Source organism: Struthio camelus, chromosome 1 (genome assembly GCF_040807025.1).
Source record: "Struthio camelus isolate bStrCam1 chromosome 1, bStrCam1.hap1, whole genome shotgun sequence".
Classification (NCBI taxonomy): domain Eukaryota; kingdom Metazoa; phylum Chordata; class Aves; order Struthioniformes; family Struthionidae; genus Struthio; species Struthio camelus.
Genome location: NC_090942.1, coordinates 23,038,927 through 23,059,671, shown reverse-complemented (window position 1 = coordinate 23,059,671; position 20,745 = coordinate 23,038,927). Strand labels below are relative to the sequence as shown.

Genomic DNA, 20,745 nt, shown 5'->3' with positions numbered 1-20,745 from the left:
TATCGCTGTTCTGAACCACTGATTATATGCTTTGAGGTTTGTCGCCAGCCATAATTCTTGTGCTACTTCCTAGCTAGCGCTGGATTAACGCTTCAGGTTCGTAGATTTTGATAGGTAGGCACATGCAATAAAACCAGTAACACAACACTGGTTATTATGTATCAGGTTAAAAAAGCATCAAGCGCTCTTTCAGCTCTTAGAGGTACCCCTGAAGAGAGTCTTTTAATATGTATCATCAGAACTGCCATGAACTGTCAGAAGAGTACTTTGAAACACTTTTAAGATAAATTTCCATTCTCTTAGGGCTGAAACAGGCCAAAATCCAGTTTTATTTGCCCAGAGAACAACAAAGTTAAAATCTTACCCTTAAGTTTTAAAATAGCTGAGGTGTGTGAAGGTATCAGATTATGGTGTTAAAACAGCACTCCCTTATTGAGGGCCAACTCATGCTACCCAAATACTTTGTAAAGTGAGACATGAAGAGACCAGGTTGACAAACGTGACTAGTCATCCTGGACTAGTCTAGGAGACTAGAAGCCTGTCAGGATGGCATTAGAGTAACCCAGTCATCTAGAAATAATACATCCCTCAGGTTGGCACAGAAAGATCCTTCTGAAAGGACGTTCAGAAAATAGTAGGAGGATGTTCAGAAGCTGGGCAGACCCTTCAGCAGAAGAGAGGTGGTTATTAAGGCAAGCAGTCGTTCCTGACGGTGTGTGACCACAAATCCAGAGACTTCCACTTGCTGTGAATAAACCCTGCGGAGGTTGGACAGGGCCAGCTTGCTGCAGCTGTGGTCATTTCGAAAGGGAACGGGATATTCCTGAGAGGAAGGATGCTTTATTGAAATACCATTTTTAGGAAATCCTCTGGCATTTCTAGCAGTCTGAAATCTTCATTGGGACCCAGCACCAGCAAAGGCGACTTCCAGCCAAGCTGCTCATGCTCTTTCAAGAACCTGTTCAAGGAAAGCAGAGTTTGAAGTTGCCCAATAGCTTGTGAAATAGCTTGTCACCAGGGCTTAATGATTTCTGCAAAAGGTATTTCAGAGAGCTTTGCTGAGAAAAACACCAATTTCTAAAGATAAATTTTCCGCTCTTAGCTCAGCGATGATCCAGACGAGCAGTACATTTGTGAAGAAATCATGTACAGCAAACTGAAGATTGCAAGTGCCTGTGGTAACTTAGCATTGCAGGCATTACTGAGCAGTAACCACAAGGATCGCTTGTTTTGATTCACATGACGATGACAATTATAATCCACAAATGAAACACGTAATTTTGCATGAAGACATATTCATATTTAAGAAAATATTTTATTTAAAATGACTGTTCTCATGCCAGTTTTCATCTGTGTTCAATTACCTCCTTATTCAGTTTTCCTTATTCTTTTAGACTCTTTAAAAAATTCTAGCATGATGTTAATACCACGAAGAAACACTTCCATAGACCAAAGCTATTCTGTAATTTTGCTTTTTTCATTTATCACATCTATGCTTTTCTTCCAAACATCATTCACTGAAAAATTTGTAAAGGTCAAAAAGACAAATGCAGAGCTCGTAGATCTAAAATATAACAAGTCATGAGATCCAGAGTGTCAACGGTATAGTTAAATATTTGCTTATGTCCTGTACAATAATAAAAGCATTATCTTTAAATCTTTCTACTGAAGAGCTAAAGAATTCAACAACCACTTAGATGATTTTTTTTCTTTTGTGATAGATCATGTTTCAGTTCCATTACAGTTAACCTTTGACGAGGAAAAGATATTTTTTGCATCACATACTTATCCTTTTTATGACTGTGAAGAAGCAATGAATCTTTTTGAAAATCAGCCGTAAGTATTTCAGCTTCTTAAGTGTTTAGACCGTGTAACTGGGTGTCAGGTAGCTCACAGCTGAGTTATTGAATCGTTTTGTAATTAAGCCTTTGGCACACCCAGACTTTTCTCGTATCCAAATTCTTTTTCTTATGTTTTAATGGACTTAAAAATGGTTGATGGGCACAGGTGAGCTGGTAACATAAAACACTTGGAATGTGAATATTCATGGCATATATAATTACGGGCCTGTTCACTGGGTTCCCGTTTTTGTAGCTGCTGACGTATCCGCAGGTGAGCTCTGCGGCCCTCCACTTACCTACCCATGAATATCAGATGTGGAGCTTTGGGTTATGGTGGATTCAACTAGGATGGTCAAAGCTGACTCTGCTGCCATCGTCTTCTGTGGTCCTCTGTGAGATGCTGCTGCCCCAGGGCAGGCACAGCCAACTCAAACAACCCATTTTTCAGCCTGACATGTGCAGGTTGATAAAAATCATTCCCAAACATTGAGAGATGCGGTGGTCTTCTGAGCCTTGCTTATATGTAAGGAGGGAAAAAAAGCTTTTGGGGGTTCTTGAACTGTGCTCACTATGAAGTTCTCAGCTTAATATAGTAAGATACTGTAGCAGGTTGATCTACTCTCTGTGAATAAAGATGGAATTTAATTTACTTTTTTTGTCAACGGGGGAAAAAGCCTGATAGTTTGTCATGACTATCATGTTGTATTTGTAGATGCTATTCCTGTGCGAGCAATAGATGGAATTGCCAGTGGGACTGGAAGAGACATACCTGTGAAGAGTCCTCTTCAAAACAGGATGTGATTAAACAAAATATGGTAATGTTTAAAAATAAAATTATTAGGTTTTTATTAGAACACTTCAATATTTTCTTTATTTTTTCTCTCAGACCCGTTGGTTAAATTAGGGATTTAAAAGTGATTCTGAAGTTAACTCCAGAAGTGTAAGATTTTTTTTTTTTTAGTGACAGTGAGGAGGTGGGAATTTAAGGGTGTGATTGAGGAGGAGCAGTGAAACTGAATAACTTCTGAAAGGATATTTTTGTTCATTTTACTATTTTGCTTCAATGGGAGGAACAAGATTTCAAGGCTAGGAAAGAAAATCACCCACAGCTTTGACATATGCTGTAGTCATTTTTAGCATGTCTAATTTGAAAGGGTGTAATCAAATCTGTCACTGTATTTTAAGCATGAAGTTCTTTAGAACAATAATTTAATTGTCCAAAGGCCAATGAAGCTTGTTGTGGAAAGATTTTTTATTTTAAATAAAATATAAAATGTTTTTCTCCCCAGGAAGAAGAATGCCCACAGTTTCTAAACCCTAGCCCTCCAATAATACCTATGGAGTACCAAACAAGGGTGTATTTTGAGGGAAGACATCTAGCTTATTATCAGGTAAGCAGATTAATTTGAAGCTGTAATTTGAATTCCACTTGAACCCCAGCCACCCCCATTCTTTAAGAATTAGCATCTGTGTTCCTTGGTGATCTCACTCTTAATTATTTTTAGAGATAGAAAAGAGCTGCACGTTTAAGTTTGATATAACATTGGTTACTGTGGTATGGTCTCTAAATGAAAAGCCAGTCACAAGGACAGAATTGGAGCTGGACAGAATATTGGAACTATTAGACGGTTCTCTAAAGAAGGTCGGTTGGACCTAATGAAGCACCTTGGCAATTATTTTTTTTCAACTAATGAAAAGATAGGAAATTTAGGAAGTCTGAATGCTTCCTATCTTTTTACGATTAAATCCTTGCATTTTTTGCTTCTAAAGTAACATCACTCCATATGCTTACTTCAGTTTGCACTTTTCAAATAAAAAATATGCACTCAGAAATTAAATGTTTTTATTTGGGGTAAAATGATTTTTTGTTCAGTCTTTTTTTCTTTGACCGTCAAACCAGAAGACCTGGTATTCGCTAAGCTGTGGCAAAGGTTTCTTTTGCTCTGTATTTGCTTCCAGAAAGTCAATTACAAAGCTTTCAGGAAGCCAGAAGTTAACTGCAAGCTTTTAATTGTTGTTTTATAACATAGCTGATGCATAAATGTTATTGGTAGCTCAATAAAAGTGAAGCTTAAAAATCACTTCTTTTGTTTAGGTGATGGTTCAGGTACTGTTGTTAGTTTCTGTTGTTTGTTTCTGTGGCGTCGTTGTGTAAATATGAATTGGTGATAGATACACTGGAGAATTCATTGATTGCTTAGACTACCCACTATTTATCAAGGGAAAGAAGGCTTTTGTTTTTTGAGCGTTTTTCTCCCTTTGCCAAATTGAAGTGCTGTATAACTTCAAAAATCCTTCTCTCACCTCTGCTATGCCTGCTGAGGGATGGAAAAGGGTAAGCAAGTCTGTAGTGTAAAAACAATATAAGAAAAAACGTGTTCAGAGGAAGGTTAATAAGCCACTTGTAAACACCGAAATAACGTAAAGACCATGCTGTGTACTAAGCAAACATATGTTCAAAAATCAGCGTTTTTGCCTGAAGATTTTAAAATATACGTAAACAATGAGAGGTGTTTGGTGAGTTTTATCTGTTCTCTGAAGTGTCTGGGGCTGGTCACTGACAGGATGACTGGCTGGGTGAAAAACTAGTCTGATCCGACCCGTGTTCTGCACGAGATATGGCACACACAATCCTTAGCAAATGCAGCTGCAGCATCTAAGCCCAAAGGAAGAATTCAGGAGCATTCGTGCAAGTTTCTTTTGTTTAGCGTTGTAAAGAGCTGACACACTGATCTTATGCACGAGAGGAAAATCTTTCCCTGCTCCCTTGATTGTAAGTGGAAGAGCTCATTCCCTCTCAAGAACAAATTCAGCGCAGATGCATAATCTAGACGCGCTGAATTTGCCTTCTAGAGGACCTTCTTTCTCCATGGAAAAGAAATAGCAGAAAGAACCCCCAAAACTGGTCTTGTATGTGTAGTTTATCATTCTGTGAATAAGTGCTTTTATCTCCCTGTAGCAGTAGACAAAAGGAAAAGCAAATGTCTCTGCCCCTTTTTTCCTATGAGGTGTCAATTACATTTAAGAAAGCTAGACACGTACTGTGGATCTGAATGCTTTATTGTGGGGGCAGCGGTATTAAAAAGTTTGCCTAAAGACCAGACCTTGTGTGCATTTATTTAACTGGGACCTAGGAAGGCTTACATGGAATTCAAGTCTGTGTAAGAAGTAAAATAAACGTATAGGCCCTAGGCTGGAAAGACACCGTAGAGAAGTGAATGTCAAATGATGTTAGAATAATTGTTCTTAGATGAGCCATGTGGGAACATCTCTGTCATGGGAGTAGCCCCATATATCCTGGTACAGAGGTTCGCTTTTAAACCAAAATAGTAACACTTTCACTGCCAGGACTTGAAGGACACACACAGTTGCTAACAGCTGTTATGCATAGACTTCTAAGTTCAGGTGAAAATAGACAAAAAAGGCATGAAATAGTGGTAATCCTACAGGCATTCCTGCCTATGAGGTGATGCTAGCTGAAGCAATAACTTTGATTACTAAAAGTTCATTTGCGTAAGGGCATAACGTACGCTTAAACTTCTCCTGGTGGGCAGGGTGGCTCAGGAGAAGTATCAGGATGGATTTTTTTACAGGGCTGGGCCCATAGCCAACACCTAGCATGAGGCTTGGCCCAACATCGCACGAGGCTTCTCATGTGGAATGATTTTGCTGTAGGATATGCTGGACATAGTAGCGTATTTGGAGGTAGTCTTGTTAAAGGTTCTGTTGATTAGAACATGGGTATATATCCATTTTCCTGTTGCTTTTCTTGCTGACATTTTTGGTTAGATAAAAGTTGATCAGCAAAAATAAATGTTCTGTTGTCACTTTAGAATACTAGCTCCATTACCTTCATTTAATCCATATCTTGCTTAAAAGGACAATGCACAGCCTGTCTAATCGTGGATAAGTGTGCTAGCCAACATAACGCATGTGAGCATCTCTGTCTGTAGATGGAGATTAGCAGTGAAGGTTTAGGCTTTTCACAGTGAGTATCAGAAGTGGATGGCTTCTAAAACTGCCATTGCAGAACTGAGGATGGAAGAATAAGCTCCTCTTAACCTGTGAACACTTGCCCTGCAATGAATAGATCTCCTTGTGGAGGCCTTTGCTGAAGAGGAGGTAGACTAAAAGAAGAGTAGTTGTTGACTGTTTTTCTGCCCCTCCTCTCTGAAAATATTTCAATAGGAAATAAAAGTGAATCCAAGCTATCATCATTCTCTTGGCAATAGCCGCGTCCAGAACAAGCAGTTGAGAGAGGCACCAAAGGAAAGTTTAATACTCATCAGTTGTATCGCATGCAACTCCGGAGAGATATTCTCCGGCTGAGTCCTTGGAAGATTGGCACAATAGAAGAAACAGATGTACCAGCATCAAGATAACCTTATTAGCCCTTCAAATATTTCAGTTAAAAGTAATTTCCCATTTGGATTTGCTTTTGTCTTGTGTGTCTGATGTATAACCCACTTCTCAGTGTTTGCTACATGTCTCTTCTTGCACCCAGACTAACGAATGTAATCTTGGTAGCCTTCTGCTAGATAGTCTAGCAACTCCTAATTTCGGTTCACTCCAAACTGGCAGCTGTCACATACATAAGCTTCCCTCCACTCCCAATGTGTTCTGCTAAGCATGTGGGGAAGCTTTATACAGCAGCAGCAACAGAATTTGAACACTTCTGAAAAATATATGATATATTGAAATACAAAATAAAGAAAGCAAGGCAGTGTTTCTCAGGAAAAGAGATTTATAAGATGCTTTAAAAATTGGAGGAGGTACACATTTTTTGTAAAACAGAATGGGCTGTAAAACCTTCAGAGAAGACTCTCAGTAGCTCATTTTCTATGTGCAGCTTCGGAGAAGGAAGAAGCGAAAGGTCATTTTCCCTCTGTAACGTAAACCTCTCAGAGACTGGAGTCAGGCCCATTGCTTGGATCAAGTGCATGCTTCTCCTCAGCCCCGGTGCTTGGTGGGCTCTCTTGTGTCCTCTGCCCATGCTGGCGTAGTGAAGGGGCAATAGGAAAGGTTGCTTCTTTCCACTGCTCTAACTAGATAAGCCTGGTGGCTCTTGACGGCGATTCTAGCATGAAGAAGTAGCTGCAAATAAGTAGGATAAGTTCTAATTTTCTGAGGCATGAGGCGTAGAGGACAACAGCAGAAGACTTACTAACCCTTGGAGCAGGATGAAGGAATAAAGTAATCAATTTTTTTTTTTTTTTTTTTTTGCCATGTGCTCCAAGATTCAAGCAGTTCTGGGTGAAAGCAGAGACTGGTCCTTTATGTCCACAAAAGGCATCACAGGTGAAGGTGGTCTTGTCCCCCTGTGGGCTCTAGTTTTATAAATCTTTAGCAACAGTTCTGGTTCAAAATGTCCTCGCTGCTTGTTTCTCTCTCCCATTCTTCTCGCAAAGTTATTTGCTCAGCTGTGCTGTGGGCCAGAGCAGGAGAGTGACCCAGCACAGCACCAGTGTTGGGGGCTGGCCTGGTTGGTGTTAGTCAGCTCAGTTTCCTGATCACATCACAGGAGAACCGTGCCGAGAGTTTTGCCAGTGCGGTGCAGGTGGGTATGTGCTGCGGCCTAAAGGCAGGAGTTTAGGCTTTAGGTCCTAGGGAGAAAAGAGGGGGAAAAGGTGTGCAGGAGGAAGGCATACCCATAAGCTGGTATTGCCGTCAAAGACTGACTTGTGAAAACACAGCTGAGGTCTTAGGGAGGCGGAAGAAATAAAGCTGGCAGAGCTCGAGAGATGCTCGTTCCAGTTTCCTGTGCAGTTCTTATGTTCCTGCTCTGCCCACGTTCCCTACCGAGAAAACCTTAAAGGGCAGCACTCACACAGCTCTGTTAATAACACATCTGATGTGCGAAGTTATCCGGTATTCAGATTCTTGGCTATTTCTTATTACTCCCTGCAACTGAGTGCTAGCTGTGCTTTTGCTTTATTTGTACTGCTCTGGTGCTTGCGCCTTTGAAGGAGTGTGAGAACGGTGCAGCTAAGTAGCAGGTTGTGCTGGCTCGATAGTTCGTTAGCTTTGTTTTCTGGTGGCGATTTTAACTGGTTAGTCTTCTCCATTTGATCTTATTACTTCCAGCGCTCAACAGGATATTGCTTGGTGCTTGTACTTTATAATGCGTGGTGGTGCTGTAAAGAATCTAAGTTGAACTTTTCTCTTCCACAGGATAAAAAATTTGTGGTTGGAAACAGCCACTTTGATTTTGAAGCTCCTGTTGATGAATCAGAGGAGGGAAAATTCTCATTCATGAGTAAAGAGGTAAATGGGAAAGTGTGATTTGCCTACCGAATATATTCAGTTCCTCTAGTCCTGTTCCAATACCCACACGTGTCCAGAACAATACAAGAAATGTTGGTTTTCCTTAGAGGTTAAAAAATAATCTCTCATGAAGAGCCTCCTTTGGCGCTAGTGGTGAAAGGCAGCAACTCTGGCTGGAAGTGCCTGGGGTTAGTGCCTTAAAGCACTGTGTTTTCTTCCTTGATTTCCTTGTGTGTGCTCTTCATGGATTTATTAAACTGTCCCTGGAGAAATTCTGGATGATTGCTCTTTTTTTCTTCTTTTTTTTATGCAATCTAGTGAAATCATCAAGGATAAAAGATGAAAATTTCAGAGTTCTCCCTCTCCACACACCAATTCGTTACCTTTTCTGTGACGTAGTTTTTTTCATTTGTAAAAATGGGAATGGTAACAGTAGGTTTGTTAACTTACTAGCTATGCCTCTTTCACTCAGGTTTGTTTAACAGAGAAAAGCAATAATATTCAAAATAGTAGTCTAGCTACCAAGTTTAAAGTTAGGTTCACAAATATTATTCTGACTTCAACCTTTTTAAGCTTATAAGCTTAGTCTTACAAGCCTAGTAACAAGCTTAGTTTAGAGAACTAATTAGCATTTATGCAGCATTTGAGCCCAGCACGAAACCTACATTTTATAAAGCCCTTATATTTTCTTGGCTCTCTTTCTTTCCCACCTGTTGATATTGCTGCTGTCTTTTTCAACCTGAGCAGCAGCTCATGTCTTGGAGCGTGTGAGCCTTGGGCTTTGGCTGTAATGAGGGGGTTGCACTGCTAAAGATGCAAGAGATTTCCCCTCCGTGTGTTGCAAGTCTGCTGTGTCCATGGAAATAATGGGGCCAGATGGCATGGGAAGGAAGAGCGCAGCAGGCCCAGCAGCTACTTTTACTGAAACTGTACAATACCCTAGCTACTTGGATACTTATAACCAAACCTAAATTAAATTAATGAAAAGTAATGATTCAGTAGGTATTCAGGTATTGCTCTCCCTTGGTACTTTAACATTCTGATTGTGAAGGATTAGCTTCATTAAAACGTTTTTCTGTGAATATACTTGGCCGAGAAGAGAAAACAGGCCATATGTATCAGGTTTGGGACAGTTTCTAAAACCTTCACAGCTCTGATTATTAAGAATCATTCGGCACGTAAAATTAACCTTGCAAAATGAAAACATAAATGTCTTTACTATGTCCTCTTTTCCAGTTCTCCTATAGTGCAAATGAAACCCTACAATTAAACTTATTCATAAGAACAGATAAGGTCAAGATTGACAGCAAACTGATGGGTAAGTATGAAATATGGGATTAAAGGGAGGTAAATTAGACCAGATGCAAATCCGTTCCTTTATAAATTTTGGAGTTATGAAGATAAGGATGTTACCTTTGCAGATTTTACTAGTCTTGGGAAAACAAGGCTGACAGAGCCAAAGTTATCAATACTAAACTCATGAATTAAATGCCGGTGGTTTTTATATTGAAGGCTGTTTTTAAAATGTTACCAGTATTTTCAATTTTGATTTTGCTCTGAAAAGCAATCCTAATAGTGAAGCTTCATACAGTGCTACTGTTAAAAAATACCTCAGTAGTTTGATTTGAAATGGCCATTTCCCTTCGCCACTCTCTGAAAGCTACAATGCACTTGCTCCCTCCGTGAGCAGAAAAATAATCTTTTGTACTGCCACTGCTATGGACTTCATCTGAAATCTGAACTTTAAACTGTGTCTCAGCTCCTGAGTGACAGGCTCTGCGGTCTTCATTTCTGCTGGCAATCTGCAATACACAGAAGCATTCCATGTGCTTTCACATTTTTACTTTATTCATGTATTTCTATGGCAGCAAAAGGTATATTAAGTAAGTGCTTTATAGCACAAATAAAGGCTTGGTCTCTGATAGAAGTTGCTTATTTCTTTATTTTTATTTCTTCCAACCTATAATGATAAAGCAATTATGTCTGTGAGCCTAGGCCACAGCAGAGCTGAGAAGGTCCATTAAAATCAGTGGAGCAGTATCTGGGAATTGGGACTGACCTTGCAGTTCTTTGGGTTGAAGCTTAAGGCATAATCTTGCAAAAACTGCCAGACAATGTGCTTGTTACTTATGTGATGAGTCAACATCAGGAGAACTAGCGTTACCCCCAAGTAATTTCCCCTGTGAATTAAATCTTCAGACCATATTTTTCCATCTGTACAATATTTAAATTGATTCCCTTTCTTAAAGTGGGTTTTTAGAAGGTTTTCCCTATGGCACTCTGTGCAGTGTTGAAAGCACTTAAGAGAGGATGTGGTGTGAATGTTTTGGGGGGGGGGGGGTCATATTACAATCTCAGTGTCTTAATTTCCATTATAAAGGCTGTAGTATTTTAAATTGCAGAATTTTGACCAAATGTTAATATCATCTATTTCCCAGCCTGGAAAACAGAGTAGCTAAAAGTAGTAGCTGAATTACTAAAGAAAGGATATCATTCAGATCAAAATATGAAACTCTTGCAAAAACGAAAGGAAAAATTATCAATAAATGTCTCTTCTCTTTTTATTATAATTTTTTTTAAATCCAAATTCTCTCCTACTTTAAAATTTCCTTGTCATCTAAAGTCCAGAGCATAATGGTCTTTATGCATCTTGAAAGGAATTGACTTTGGGTGTGCAGGAGCTGCTGAGAAGCACATTTGAACTTGCCAGTAAAAGAAACCTTTCTTTGTATAAAACACTTAGTGAATACTAAGTTAAGATAGCGTTTTTACATCTCAAGCCATCAGGGGTTCTGAACAGTATGAAATCCAATATATCCCTTTTATCCTTTGTCCTTTTTATCAATGATTTCACAGCTGGTATCTCAAGGTGATGGATAAGAGTCTGAATCTAATGAGTGGCTTGCTGCTGGTACATTTAATGAGCTGATCAGTGAACAAGGGGAGTGTTTAATGCTTTAAGGCTCTAGCTTTCTGTATTACATTTATATGTCTGGATGTGAGGGACTTCAAGATGTTACAGTGTTAACGTTGTTTACCAAGGAACGGGATGAAAATCCCTGTCCACCCAATGAGGGATAGCAAAGTAATTCAGTAAGTGTATTCCCTTTGCTGTGCCAGGTGGCCATGTGGTGGTGTGGGTGAGTAATGCAGGATTTAGGAAGGCAAAATGAAGATTTGTTTAACAACATTACCTGTTCGCGTTCCCGTGCAGGAACAACCTATTCAAGTGCCGGAGCAGGAAAACGCTCTGGTTCTTGTGAAAGCAATTTGCAGCACAGAAGTGAGGATGCTTTTCCTGGCAGCTGCCTTCACTATCTCTTTTGTTCGTAAAAGAAAACAGTAACTCAGCAGGGCTGTCGTTTGGGTGCTTTTCCCTAGCACTACTGGCTTCACATCCAACATACAGAGTGAATAGTTAATACACAAACTGTTGAAAATATTATGTGGGTTATGTTTGTTACTTGCAGTAACTTGCCATGACTTATGTATATAAGGCAAATGATGCTGCTCCTACCTTGTGTTCATCGATTCCTTGTAAGGTCAAGATTGGAGCTGAATCAGGTGGACGCTTTTTCTCATTGATTATTGTTACAAGTGTCAAAGTCTCTCAGTTTTGCGTATGCCTCCAATGATGTCTCGACTGGTTTTGAGCTGGTAAAGCCAATTGAAATCAAGTGGATATGCTGATTGCATGTAAGAAGGGTTAAAATCTGGATCAGCCTTCACTTCTGTAAGAGAAAGGACAAAAACATGTTATTCTACTAAAGAGTGGGAAAAATGAATGTGGAGATTTTAAAATATGCAGCGCTTAGAGGAGAACTGCCCTTGAGAAGCTGTCCACTCCCATGCAAATGGCAGAGAGACTGTAGCCAAACTTTGGGCATCTGTAAGATTGTTCATGCCTAGCAGGGAAATAAGGACAGTGCTGAAAAACAATGGAAAAACAGTGTTCTCGTTTTATTTTTTCATGTTGGTAGGATTCTGACATGGTAGCCTCTTGGAATTAGATATCAAAAGCTACTGCTGCTGCTCTTATCTAGGGCAGCATCTAGGAGGATAGTCATTGAAATGTTAGTGACTTGAGGGTGGTTTTTCTGGTGTCCTTCCTAGAATCTTGCTCCGCCAAGAATAAGCGTTATCAGCCTGTGCCTTCTTGAAATAGGCATTTTTGATGGCCTTTGCCATATGCAGTCTCAAATGGATTATTCTAGTTTCTCTTCCACACCTCAGATCACATCTGTTTACCCCACTTTACTTACTGAATCTCACATTAAGGATGAACCTTTTTTGAAAAAAAAAAAAAAAAAAACCATTAAAGTCACTAAGGGTACAGTTTCATGAGACTTAGTGAGCACGTAAAACAGCTCATCACCACGGGAAAAGGGAGGTGTTGATTCTCTGTCTTTTACTCCCCACTCCCATCTGTGAGCACATTTAACTCTTGAAAGAGCACAGGAGGAAACCTGCATAGTTTTCTGCTGCTCTAGTAAATTAAGTCGATTCACAAACAGACCCAACAAGTGCCAAACCTTGGCGACAGAGGGTGAGACTCTGTGTCCCCAAGGGCAGAGAGAAGCAGGGATGAAGGTAAGGAACAGAAAACAAGTGGGCAAGAACTTCTCCTTTTTATTATAATCAGCTCAGCTGCCTTAGGGAATCATAGCACTCATAGGCTGACGAGCTGAGTTATCTGTGCAACATGTGCACTTCCCCTAGAGAAATGTATGGCATCTTTTCAGCCTGTTCATTTTCTTCTGGGCTAGCTCTCGAGTGCATCTCCAAATGCTTCCTTGCAAATTCAGGCTTTCCTTATGGTGCTGACCTGCACAGCTACATCTCAAGGCTTGTGTTTGTTTGGGAAAATTAATTTTGTTCAGTGAGTCTGCATTGTTCTAGAAGACTAATGGGGGCCAAAATAAGCTTAGTGTCTAGGATAGTTAGCGCATGGTTCATCAACAATAGAGGCATGGCTGTCACAACAGATCTCTTGCTTCTGAAGAACTAGAATTAAACCACACTGCAGAAGGAATAAGGCATACAACTGGGTGGCAATTCAAGACAAAAGGGGAAACAAAAGCAAGAAAAAAAGTTGGCTTTATCCAGAGATAGAAGTAAAGACCTGGAGAAATGAAGAAGTTTTAATTTGGACAAAGGATAACATTTAATGAAGTGTTAATTCACTATTCTATTCGAGTTTTAGTGATGATTTTGAAAAGGCCCAAATGGTTGGCGGAGGTCCCATGCCAGCTGTTATCTGCCTGTAGTGGCACACGTGTGAGCGTTATACCCTTCCATGCAGACATTCCTGGCTTCTTTTTTGGTGCACCAGGAAGACCTGTTTATTTTTGAACTTGTCTTTGAGCAGATGCATAGTCAGGTTCATTGAGGATACTTGGACAAAAAACTTTATCTTTAAATGCTTTGACAAAGCCTGAGTGATAAAGGTGTATTTGGGTTCTACACAATAGTTTGTTCACAGTCTGCATATAGATGGTTTTGAAGTTTTCCTATATAGTCAGAAATACAGTTTTCTTCTAGCATCATTCAGGAGTTAAGTGCGTAGTGTGCATATTCTTCACAAGACGGAACTGAGCAGCAGGGAGGCTTTGTACATAGGATTAGTTTTCCTTCCAGTAATATACTGAATATCCTTCAAATGGAGGGAAATGTCTAAGCGCATTTACCATTCTTATTTCAGTGACTCTGTACAACTGCTCTTATGGACGAAGTGACTGCAGTTTATGCCTTGCGGCCGATCCTGACTACAAGTGTGTCTGGTGTGAAGAAGATGGCAAGCCAAGCAAGTGTGTTTATGAAAAACTCTGTCATGCTCCTCCTACTGACACATGTCCTCATCCAGAAATTACTCACGTAAGATTGCTTTTTTTTTTTTCCTTCCTCACAGAATATTATTTTTGAGGAGAAAGCATCTAAGAAAGCTCATCCTGAAAAGCAGTTTTTTTCCTAGGGTGTTAAGCAAGCCTCTAAATAGCTGCAAGGAAATAATGCCAGTAGTGATGTGTGTGAAAGGTTTGTAAAGACTCGTAATAAGAGACTGAATGGAGTCTTTGAGACTCCTTGTTCTGTAAGCCTTGTTCTCACTGTGCTCTAAGCCAGGCTAGCAGCGTATGCCTAAACACGGCACTTGATTCTTGGGAATTAGCACGGATTTTTTTCTGCCTTGAAATCTGTTCTGCCTAAACGATGTCTATAAAAGAGGTTCACCACGTGTGGAGCTATGAGCCCTTAGCAGGCTTTCTGACAGGCTTCAAACTAGACCTTTACGTGGCACTTAATAAGGGAGCAGGTTGTTTCTGTGTCATGACTTGTTTTCCAGGGGTCAGTGATCTTTTTCCAGCCCATACTGGAACGAAATCCAAGGCCATAGAGGTTTCATGTAAGAAGTCAGAGAAAGAGAAAAATGCCAGATGTCCACCCTTACACAGCAATAGTGTGGCACATTCACCCAGGATGAGGGAAAAGCTTTGCTTTGCCTTAGTCAACCGGTAGCTGAAGCAAAAAGTAATAGATCCTGTTCTGCTTTCAGCAGTTACTTTTCAGCCGCAAGCCAACTGCTGGTTTTCTGGGCAGGGTGGTTATCTAGAAAGCAGTGATATGTACTACTATTGGGCCAGTCTAAATTACTGTAACAGTGTTGTAAGTACTTTGAAACTCAGGTACACAGTTTGATAAAAATGTATACCTAGCTATCAAAAAATGCAATAGCTCTGTGGCACAGGCTGAGAACCATAACAGGGATATATTTCACTCAAATAAGATAGGACCAGTTTGATTCTGAAATCTATGGCTCAAACTGGCAGAGACACGAAGAGTCTCCTGAGGCTGCGCAGTTAAGAGTTGCAGTGTGGGTACCGCCAAAATGGCAGTAGGGTGTATGAAACTGGCCGTGATGGTGTGTTTAAGAAGAAATGGCAGGTAAACATTTGAAGTCTGCTGAGGAAGGCAGATATCCTGAAATCTTGACAGAACATATGGAGAAAAATACTTGTATAATGCCTCTGCCATAATAAAGATGGTTTGAAGGAGGAAGAAAAGGAGAACAAAGAAAATGAAGAGTATTTTCACCCTGTGATACTATTTGCACATAGTTGTGGATTAAACAGTTAACACCAGAAGTGTTTCGATATGTTTTTTTTCAAAGCATTTATTAGTTTCAAATTGGCACAAAATAATTTGGGAACACAAACTGTTTAGTCATTTTTCAGCTAGTTTATTCATGGGTTCCGTGCAAAGGAATGGTCAGTGGGTAAAGGTGTGGCTTTGGAAATTTGAAAGCATGGGAGAATATCAGAACAAGTGACTCTGGGGCTGGATTGGACTGCAAGCAGCAACAGCCACGCTTCTGTGCTCAGGCTTGCTTACCACTTAGTTCTAACAAACCCAGCAGATGTTAAAGTCCAGATTTTCAGAAGTTGCGTTTGCTTGGCTTCTAGCACTTGGAGCTATGCTGTCTCCCTTTCCCTGAAAATAAACTTAGAGCCCTGTAAAGTTGAACATCTGAGAAGGTCTTGCTGGAGCTACTCCCTGTATTATATTGGCAAAGCAGGTCACTCTCCCAGCAAACGTTCAGACTCCTACTGCTTGTTCAGGCCATCCGTTAACCTGAGAAGTCCACTGCCGCCACAGGATTTCTTCAGTCCACATTTTAATCACAAATTATTTAACAGGCATCTGTCCGTGGAACGCAGCATCCTACTGTTTGATGCAGTAAGGAAGACCAGGGGACTAAAGAGACTTCTGCAGAAACCGCTGGAGGCACACTTTGTGCTTGGAAGGCGTGCTGTTCCGATATGAACCCAAAGGGGGAAAGCCGTAGGGGGGCAGAAAAAACAACAGCAACGACTGAAAATAAGGCTAGAAATGCTCAGTGGAATGATTATTGGGGGAGCCCGTTCCATGTGCTTTTCAAAATCACAGTGCTTTAAGGGATGAAGAAAATTTAAGATAGAGTAAACACGAGGCAAGGACTTTGTACATAAATGTCTGCACAGGGTTTTGTTGGAATTATGTACTGTGTGTTTAGGTTGGAGACAAGAAATCTGCAGCTGAATAATAAGGGCTCTGAGCTAATAAATAACTAACAGCATTAATAAGTTACATAGCATGTATTTATGCATGTATTTATGGGTCCTACAAGAAACTTCTTTTTCATTTTAAGTGCTGGTAGGTCAAAGTAGCTTTAAATAATATAGTCGCTGTACTATTTAAATGTGTTTTTTTTATTTTCCTCTCATGCCAACACAGATTGAGCCAAAAACTGGACCACTAAGTGGCGGAATTCTTTTGACCATAATGGGATCTAATCTGGGTATAAAAGCAGAAGATGTAAAAAATATAACAGTGGCAGACCAGGAATGCCTTTTCAAAGAGGAATTCTACTCTGTTTCCACAAGGTAATTGTTGCATATTTTTCACAAGATTTTAGGAGAAAATAGAAACTTCTGTGCACTTTCAGGAGAAGAAAAAAGATCTCCCTGCAGTTACAAGAAATTATCAATAGAAGAAAAATCTAATGCAATACACCTGCAACACTTCATACGTGTCTGAGGATTTATTTAAAAATGTTATAGATTCTACTACAGCAACAAGTTTGTGACAGAGTACTACCCTTGTGTTTCAGATTGCTTTTTTTTTATTTGTTTGAAAAGCTTTTATGAATTATTACCGCAGATGTTTTAAAACTATGTATTTGTTTTTAAATACAAGGCATCGCAGATATGCAGCCCGTCATTAAACTCTTTACAAAATCCAAATCAAGTGCAGCCAGGCATACAAGATCTATGGGAAAGTCAGGCAAAGCAAGAGGAAGCTTGATTTTTTTTATTTGTTTTAGTCCAGCCCCAAAGATTCTTTCCTGGGGCCAGGGAGGGAGCCCTGAGTTTTGGTGGAGCTCTAGATGACTAATTTTGATGGCAAAGCTGACAAGTCCATGGATGTTGAATTGCCTAAGCAGGTTGGTAGATGCTTTGTGGATTACTTGTCACCCTCTTAAACACTACCAAAAGTGAAAATAAGGTGCCTACATTTTTCTAGAAATGTAGTGCTTACTACAGATTTTATCAAGCATCTAATTTCAAGAGGGAAATACCCTTTGGATATTAGCTGATAAAAAGCATAGCATCAACGGTCAGTAGTAATACTAATAGTAATGATGTATTTCAAACACTTTGATTTTTTTTCTTTCACTTCTGATATTTCAAATTGCAATTGAAACCTTGACTTTCTTTCCCTTCATTTATTTTTTAAGTGTAATACAGTAACTCCTTGCTATTTTTGTGGCTTATTTTGAAAGGTATTTTAAAGATGCCTAAGTGATTTTTTAGCTTTTGAAAAGTCAGTTGGTGGATCGGGCAAATTTAGAAGCTTCCTAGGCCTCAATGACCTAAGAATATATAGAGATGCATGTCTTTTACTGCTTCCCAAATCCACTCCCAGCTCTCCCATTTATACATGCAGCACCATCCACATTAATTTCCAACTCTCCTATAGTCATCTTTTCCCATTCCCTGTTTTCGGTGTTTGCAGAAGCTGCACTGAATCACAGCATAGCATTACAAGAATTTCCCCCAGCCTCTTGGCTTTTTCTAAAGCTTTTTGATATTTTTAAATACATGGAAAGAAGCCAGAATGAGATGACTGGTTTCTTGTATCATAGCAACATAACTGGTTTCCTAAGTTCTGCCAGTGTGGTAATGGGTGAGAACAAATGCAACTTGCTTAATGTAATTTACCAACAAATTAGGGAGTTTTGAAGGATGTTCTCCATTAGGGAAGCCTTGAAAAAGAAGTTATTCAGGATCTCCAAACAGGTGTCTATAATTTTCTTTCTATATCTTCCTGCCTTCTTTTGTTTTATTTTTATCCTTTTTTGTTTTAATTAAAAAAATTAAGCACTCGGTTGTGCTCTCTTATCCTTCTGCAGTAAAAAGCCATCTTAGGAGACAGTTCTTCCCATGGGTAGGAGAGCGGGGAGATTTCAGGCACTTCAGGCTGCTTTCTGGCGTTGCTATTGATTCAGCCGTCGGCCTCAGAGAAATCATGATTTCATTCTTTGTTAGTTTTCCATTTGTCGCGTGGGGGAAGGGAGGCGATGCTAACACTGGGCAGAGGAGGGAACTTTTTTCAATTAAAATCACTACGAACTGCATGACGGCGACCCCCCCCCACCCCGGCCCCCGACTGCTTTCCTTAGCTTGACATATGGTCGAAATTCTTCCGAAGGCACCATTTCCTGTGTCTGCCTGACAAGGAGATACAACTTCCAAGAATACAGTAGAGATGATGAGGAACAGACGGCAGGCGCATGCAGCCGCGCACATGCCAGGACATGCAAGAATTTAGAGAATTTTGTCCATTTGCCAGTACCCAGGCTCAACATTGTGGAGGGATCTGCAGAGGCACTTCACAATCCTTTTATTATAAGCCCCAATTTGAGTACATTATTCTCAGTAAAGTTTGGGGGGGGGGAGGCTGAAGGGGGGGATCGTTTTCTATTTAGGATTTTGAGGGCAATCGTGCATTGCTTTAAGAAGAACGGCAATAATCCAAAGAACGTAGGAAACGTACAGTGGTTCCCAGGGTGTGTCCGGTACGAGACTCACTGCCTGCAAAGACTGCAAACTTTATATGCATCCTTATCTGACAGCTCTCTATTAAGGGTTTGCCCCAGTTTTCAACTGTGTTGAATCCTGACTTACATTCTTATATTCTTAGTCTTACATCCATGCCTTATATTCTGTGGATCAACTGTTTAATCAGAAAATTTAAACAGCCCAGCTATAACTCAGCCGCAGTGGTAGTTCCCGCAGGGTGTTTTCTCCTCCAGGATTGCTGGACCTCTGATTTTGCATGGGTTACCTAGGATATATTTTCAGTGAACAGTAATTCTAAAGGGATTTTGACAGTAGGTATGAAAATATAGTAGTTTAAAGCTGAAAGATAACAGGATGCACAAGAAGAGTGTGATAAACTAAATACACAAAGTTGTAAGGTAGCAGTCTGATTCTTATATCAAGGTGGCAGGTTTCTTTGTCTTTTTTTAGCGTTACTGTATACAGTCAAAACATTGTTTAGGATTGGGTACTTTCATCGTTGATTTTGGAGTTAATTTGATTTTTCAGTAAGAGTCACCTTTACTAACCGACTACTAAGTAGTCGCTGTGTACAGTGTGCAGGTTTCGGTTTTGCTTTTGGGTAGATCCAAGATTGAAATATTCTTGGATGGTTTTGGTGGGGATCTCTGAGGCAGAACTCGAGTACATTGGGTGGTATAAAAGTTAGTACTTTTGCTTGCACTGTGGGTGGTAGCTAAAGAAAAAATAGTTTTGCTGTAGTACATTCCCTTTGTATTGCAGCTGTTATTCTTAACAGATAAACTTACATTATTTCTTGATAGGATTGTATGTCAAGTTGCAAGAATGACTGAACCAAAACAAGGTCAAATTGAGGTTAACATCAATGGAAAATTAGGTAAATCACCAAGTGATGTGCAGTTTACCTACCAGGTAAGTGTATTTTTTTAAGTGACTTGTTTCGTGCATGACTTGTATTTAAAACGTACCTGTTAAGCACACTTCTGCTTACCTAACAAACTTTGTTTCGTCAACAGCGTTATCATTCAAGTTTGTTAGAAAACACTTAAGCATTCCTTTGCACAACGGTAGACCAAAAATCTTTTCTAAACTGTACAGCCAGAGTCTCAAAATAATTGCAGTGACTGCACTGTTTTAATCGTTGTGTTTAGATTATCCAGTGTTCTTAACTGTGAGAATTAATGCACAGCCACTAAAGAGTAAGTAATGAAGGTGCATTAATTTTTTAAATAATTTATTTCATTCAAAAATGTAACATACAGAGAAATAAGCAGAGTCACAAACAGCGTGATGTATGTTCCTATTGCACATGCGCTTTGTTTTCAGTGTCACTGTGAAGGAGAGTTTCAGCTGTGTCTTAATTGCTTTACCCTAGATAGGGTTCTGGGTCATAGCTGTTTTAGCCTGTGGTTTTAGTAGCGAGTAGCTGTAGCTGTAACTGTAAGGTCTTCAAAATTTCTAAGAGCCTATGATAGCTGAGATGTTTAAATAATCTCTGTCCTCATATTGATACTTAAAATTACATCTATGAACTGTAAACCTATAAAACATGAAGAGTGTTAGGCTTTTATCGTCTCCCTCATTGTAACTTCTGTCTCATTAATTCTTGATACCTTGAGAGAAGGAAACGAAGGGAATCAGCGGTAAGAGGTGGAGTAAGTCAAGAAAAACAGGCAACTGAGAGGAACATGCTCTTTTTTCTCAGAACAGGCCATAACTGTCTTTTTCCAGAATTTCTAAGCAAATGCCCTCTCTCCCAGGCAGGATCTCTTCAAAACCGCTTCTTGCTTGAAAATGACCTTTTGCTGTCAAAAACCTCCTCTGTTTATTTGTGCAAATGTAGGTTATAACTAAATTTTCCTATGTCAGTCTCATGCATCTTACCTGGAGAATGTAATGTGCAGAAATATGATGTTCCACGTTGTCTGTTAAGACCTCTAGGACAGAGGCTTTGGCAGTAAATCCTAAACGGGATGAGGTTTTGACATGAATCCATTGTGTCAGATAAATTTTGCACAAATTCT

General features: G+C 39.8%; 1 protein-coding gene across 9 annotated transcripts in view; it reads left to right on the top strand.

Annotated features, from left to right (window-relative positions):
- PLXNB2 (plexin B2) overlaps nucleotides 1–20,745 on the top strand; it is a 258,439-nt gene that overhangs the window by 193,026 nt on the left and 44,668 nt on the right. For all 9 annotated transcript variants that reach the window (XM_068931608.1, XM_068931623.1, XM_068931644.1 and 6 more), the window contains 8 exons: nucleotides 1,722–1,836; nucleotides 2,554–2,656; nucleotides 3,131–3,232; nucleotides 8,013–8,105; nucleotides 9,342–9,423; nucleotides 13,807–13,979; nucleotides 16,374–16,522; nucleotides 19,525–19,633. In XM_068931608.1, coding sequence (XP_068787709.1) covers nucleotides 1,722–1,836; nucleotides 2,554–2,656; nucleotides 3,131–3,232; nucleotides 8,013–8,105; nucleotides 9,342–9,423; nucleotides 13,807–13,979; nucleotides 16,374–16,522; nucleotides 19,525–19,633 — 926 coding nt within the window. The remainder of the gene's footprint in view (nucleotides 1–1,721; nucleotides 1,837–2,553; nucleotides 2,657–3,130; nucleotides 3,233–8,012; nucleotides 8,106–9,341; nucleotides 9,424–13,806; nucleotides 13,980–16,373; nucleotides 16,523–19,524; nucleotides 19,634–20,745) is intronic.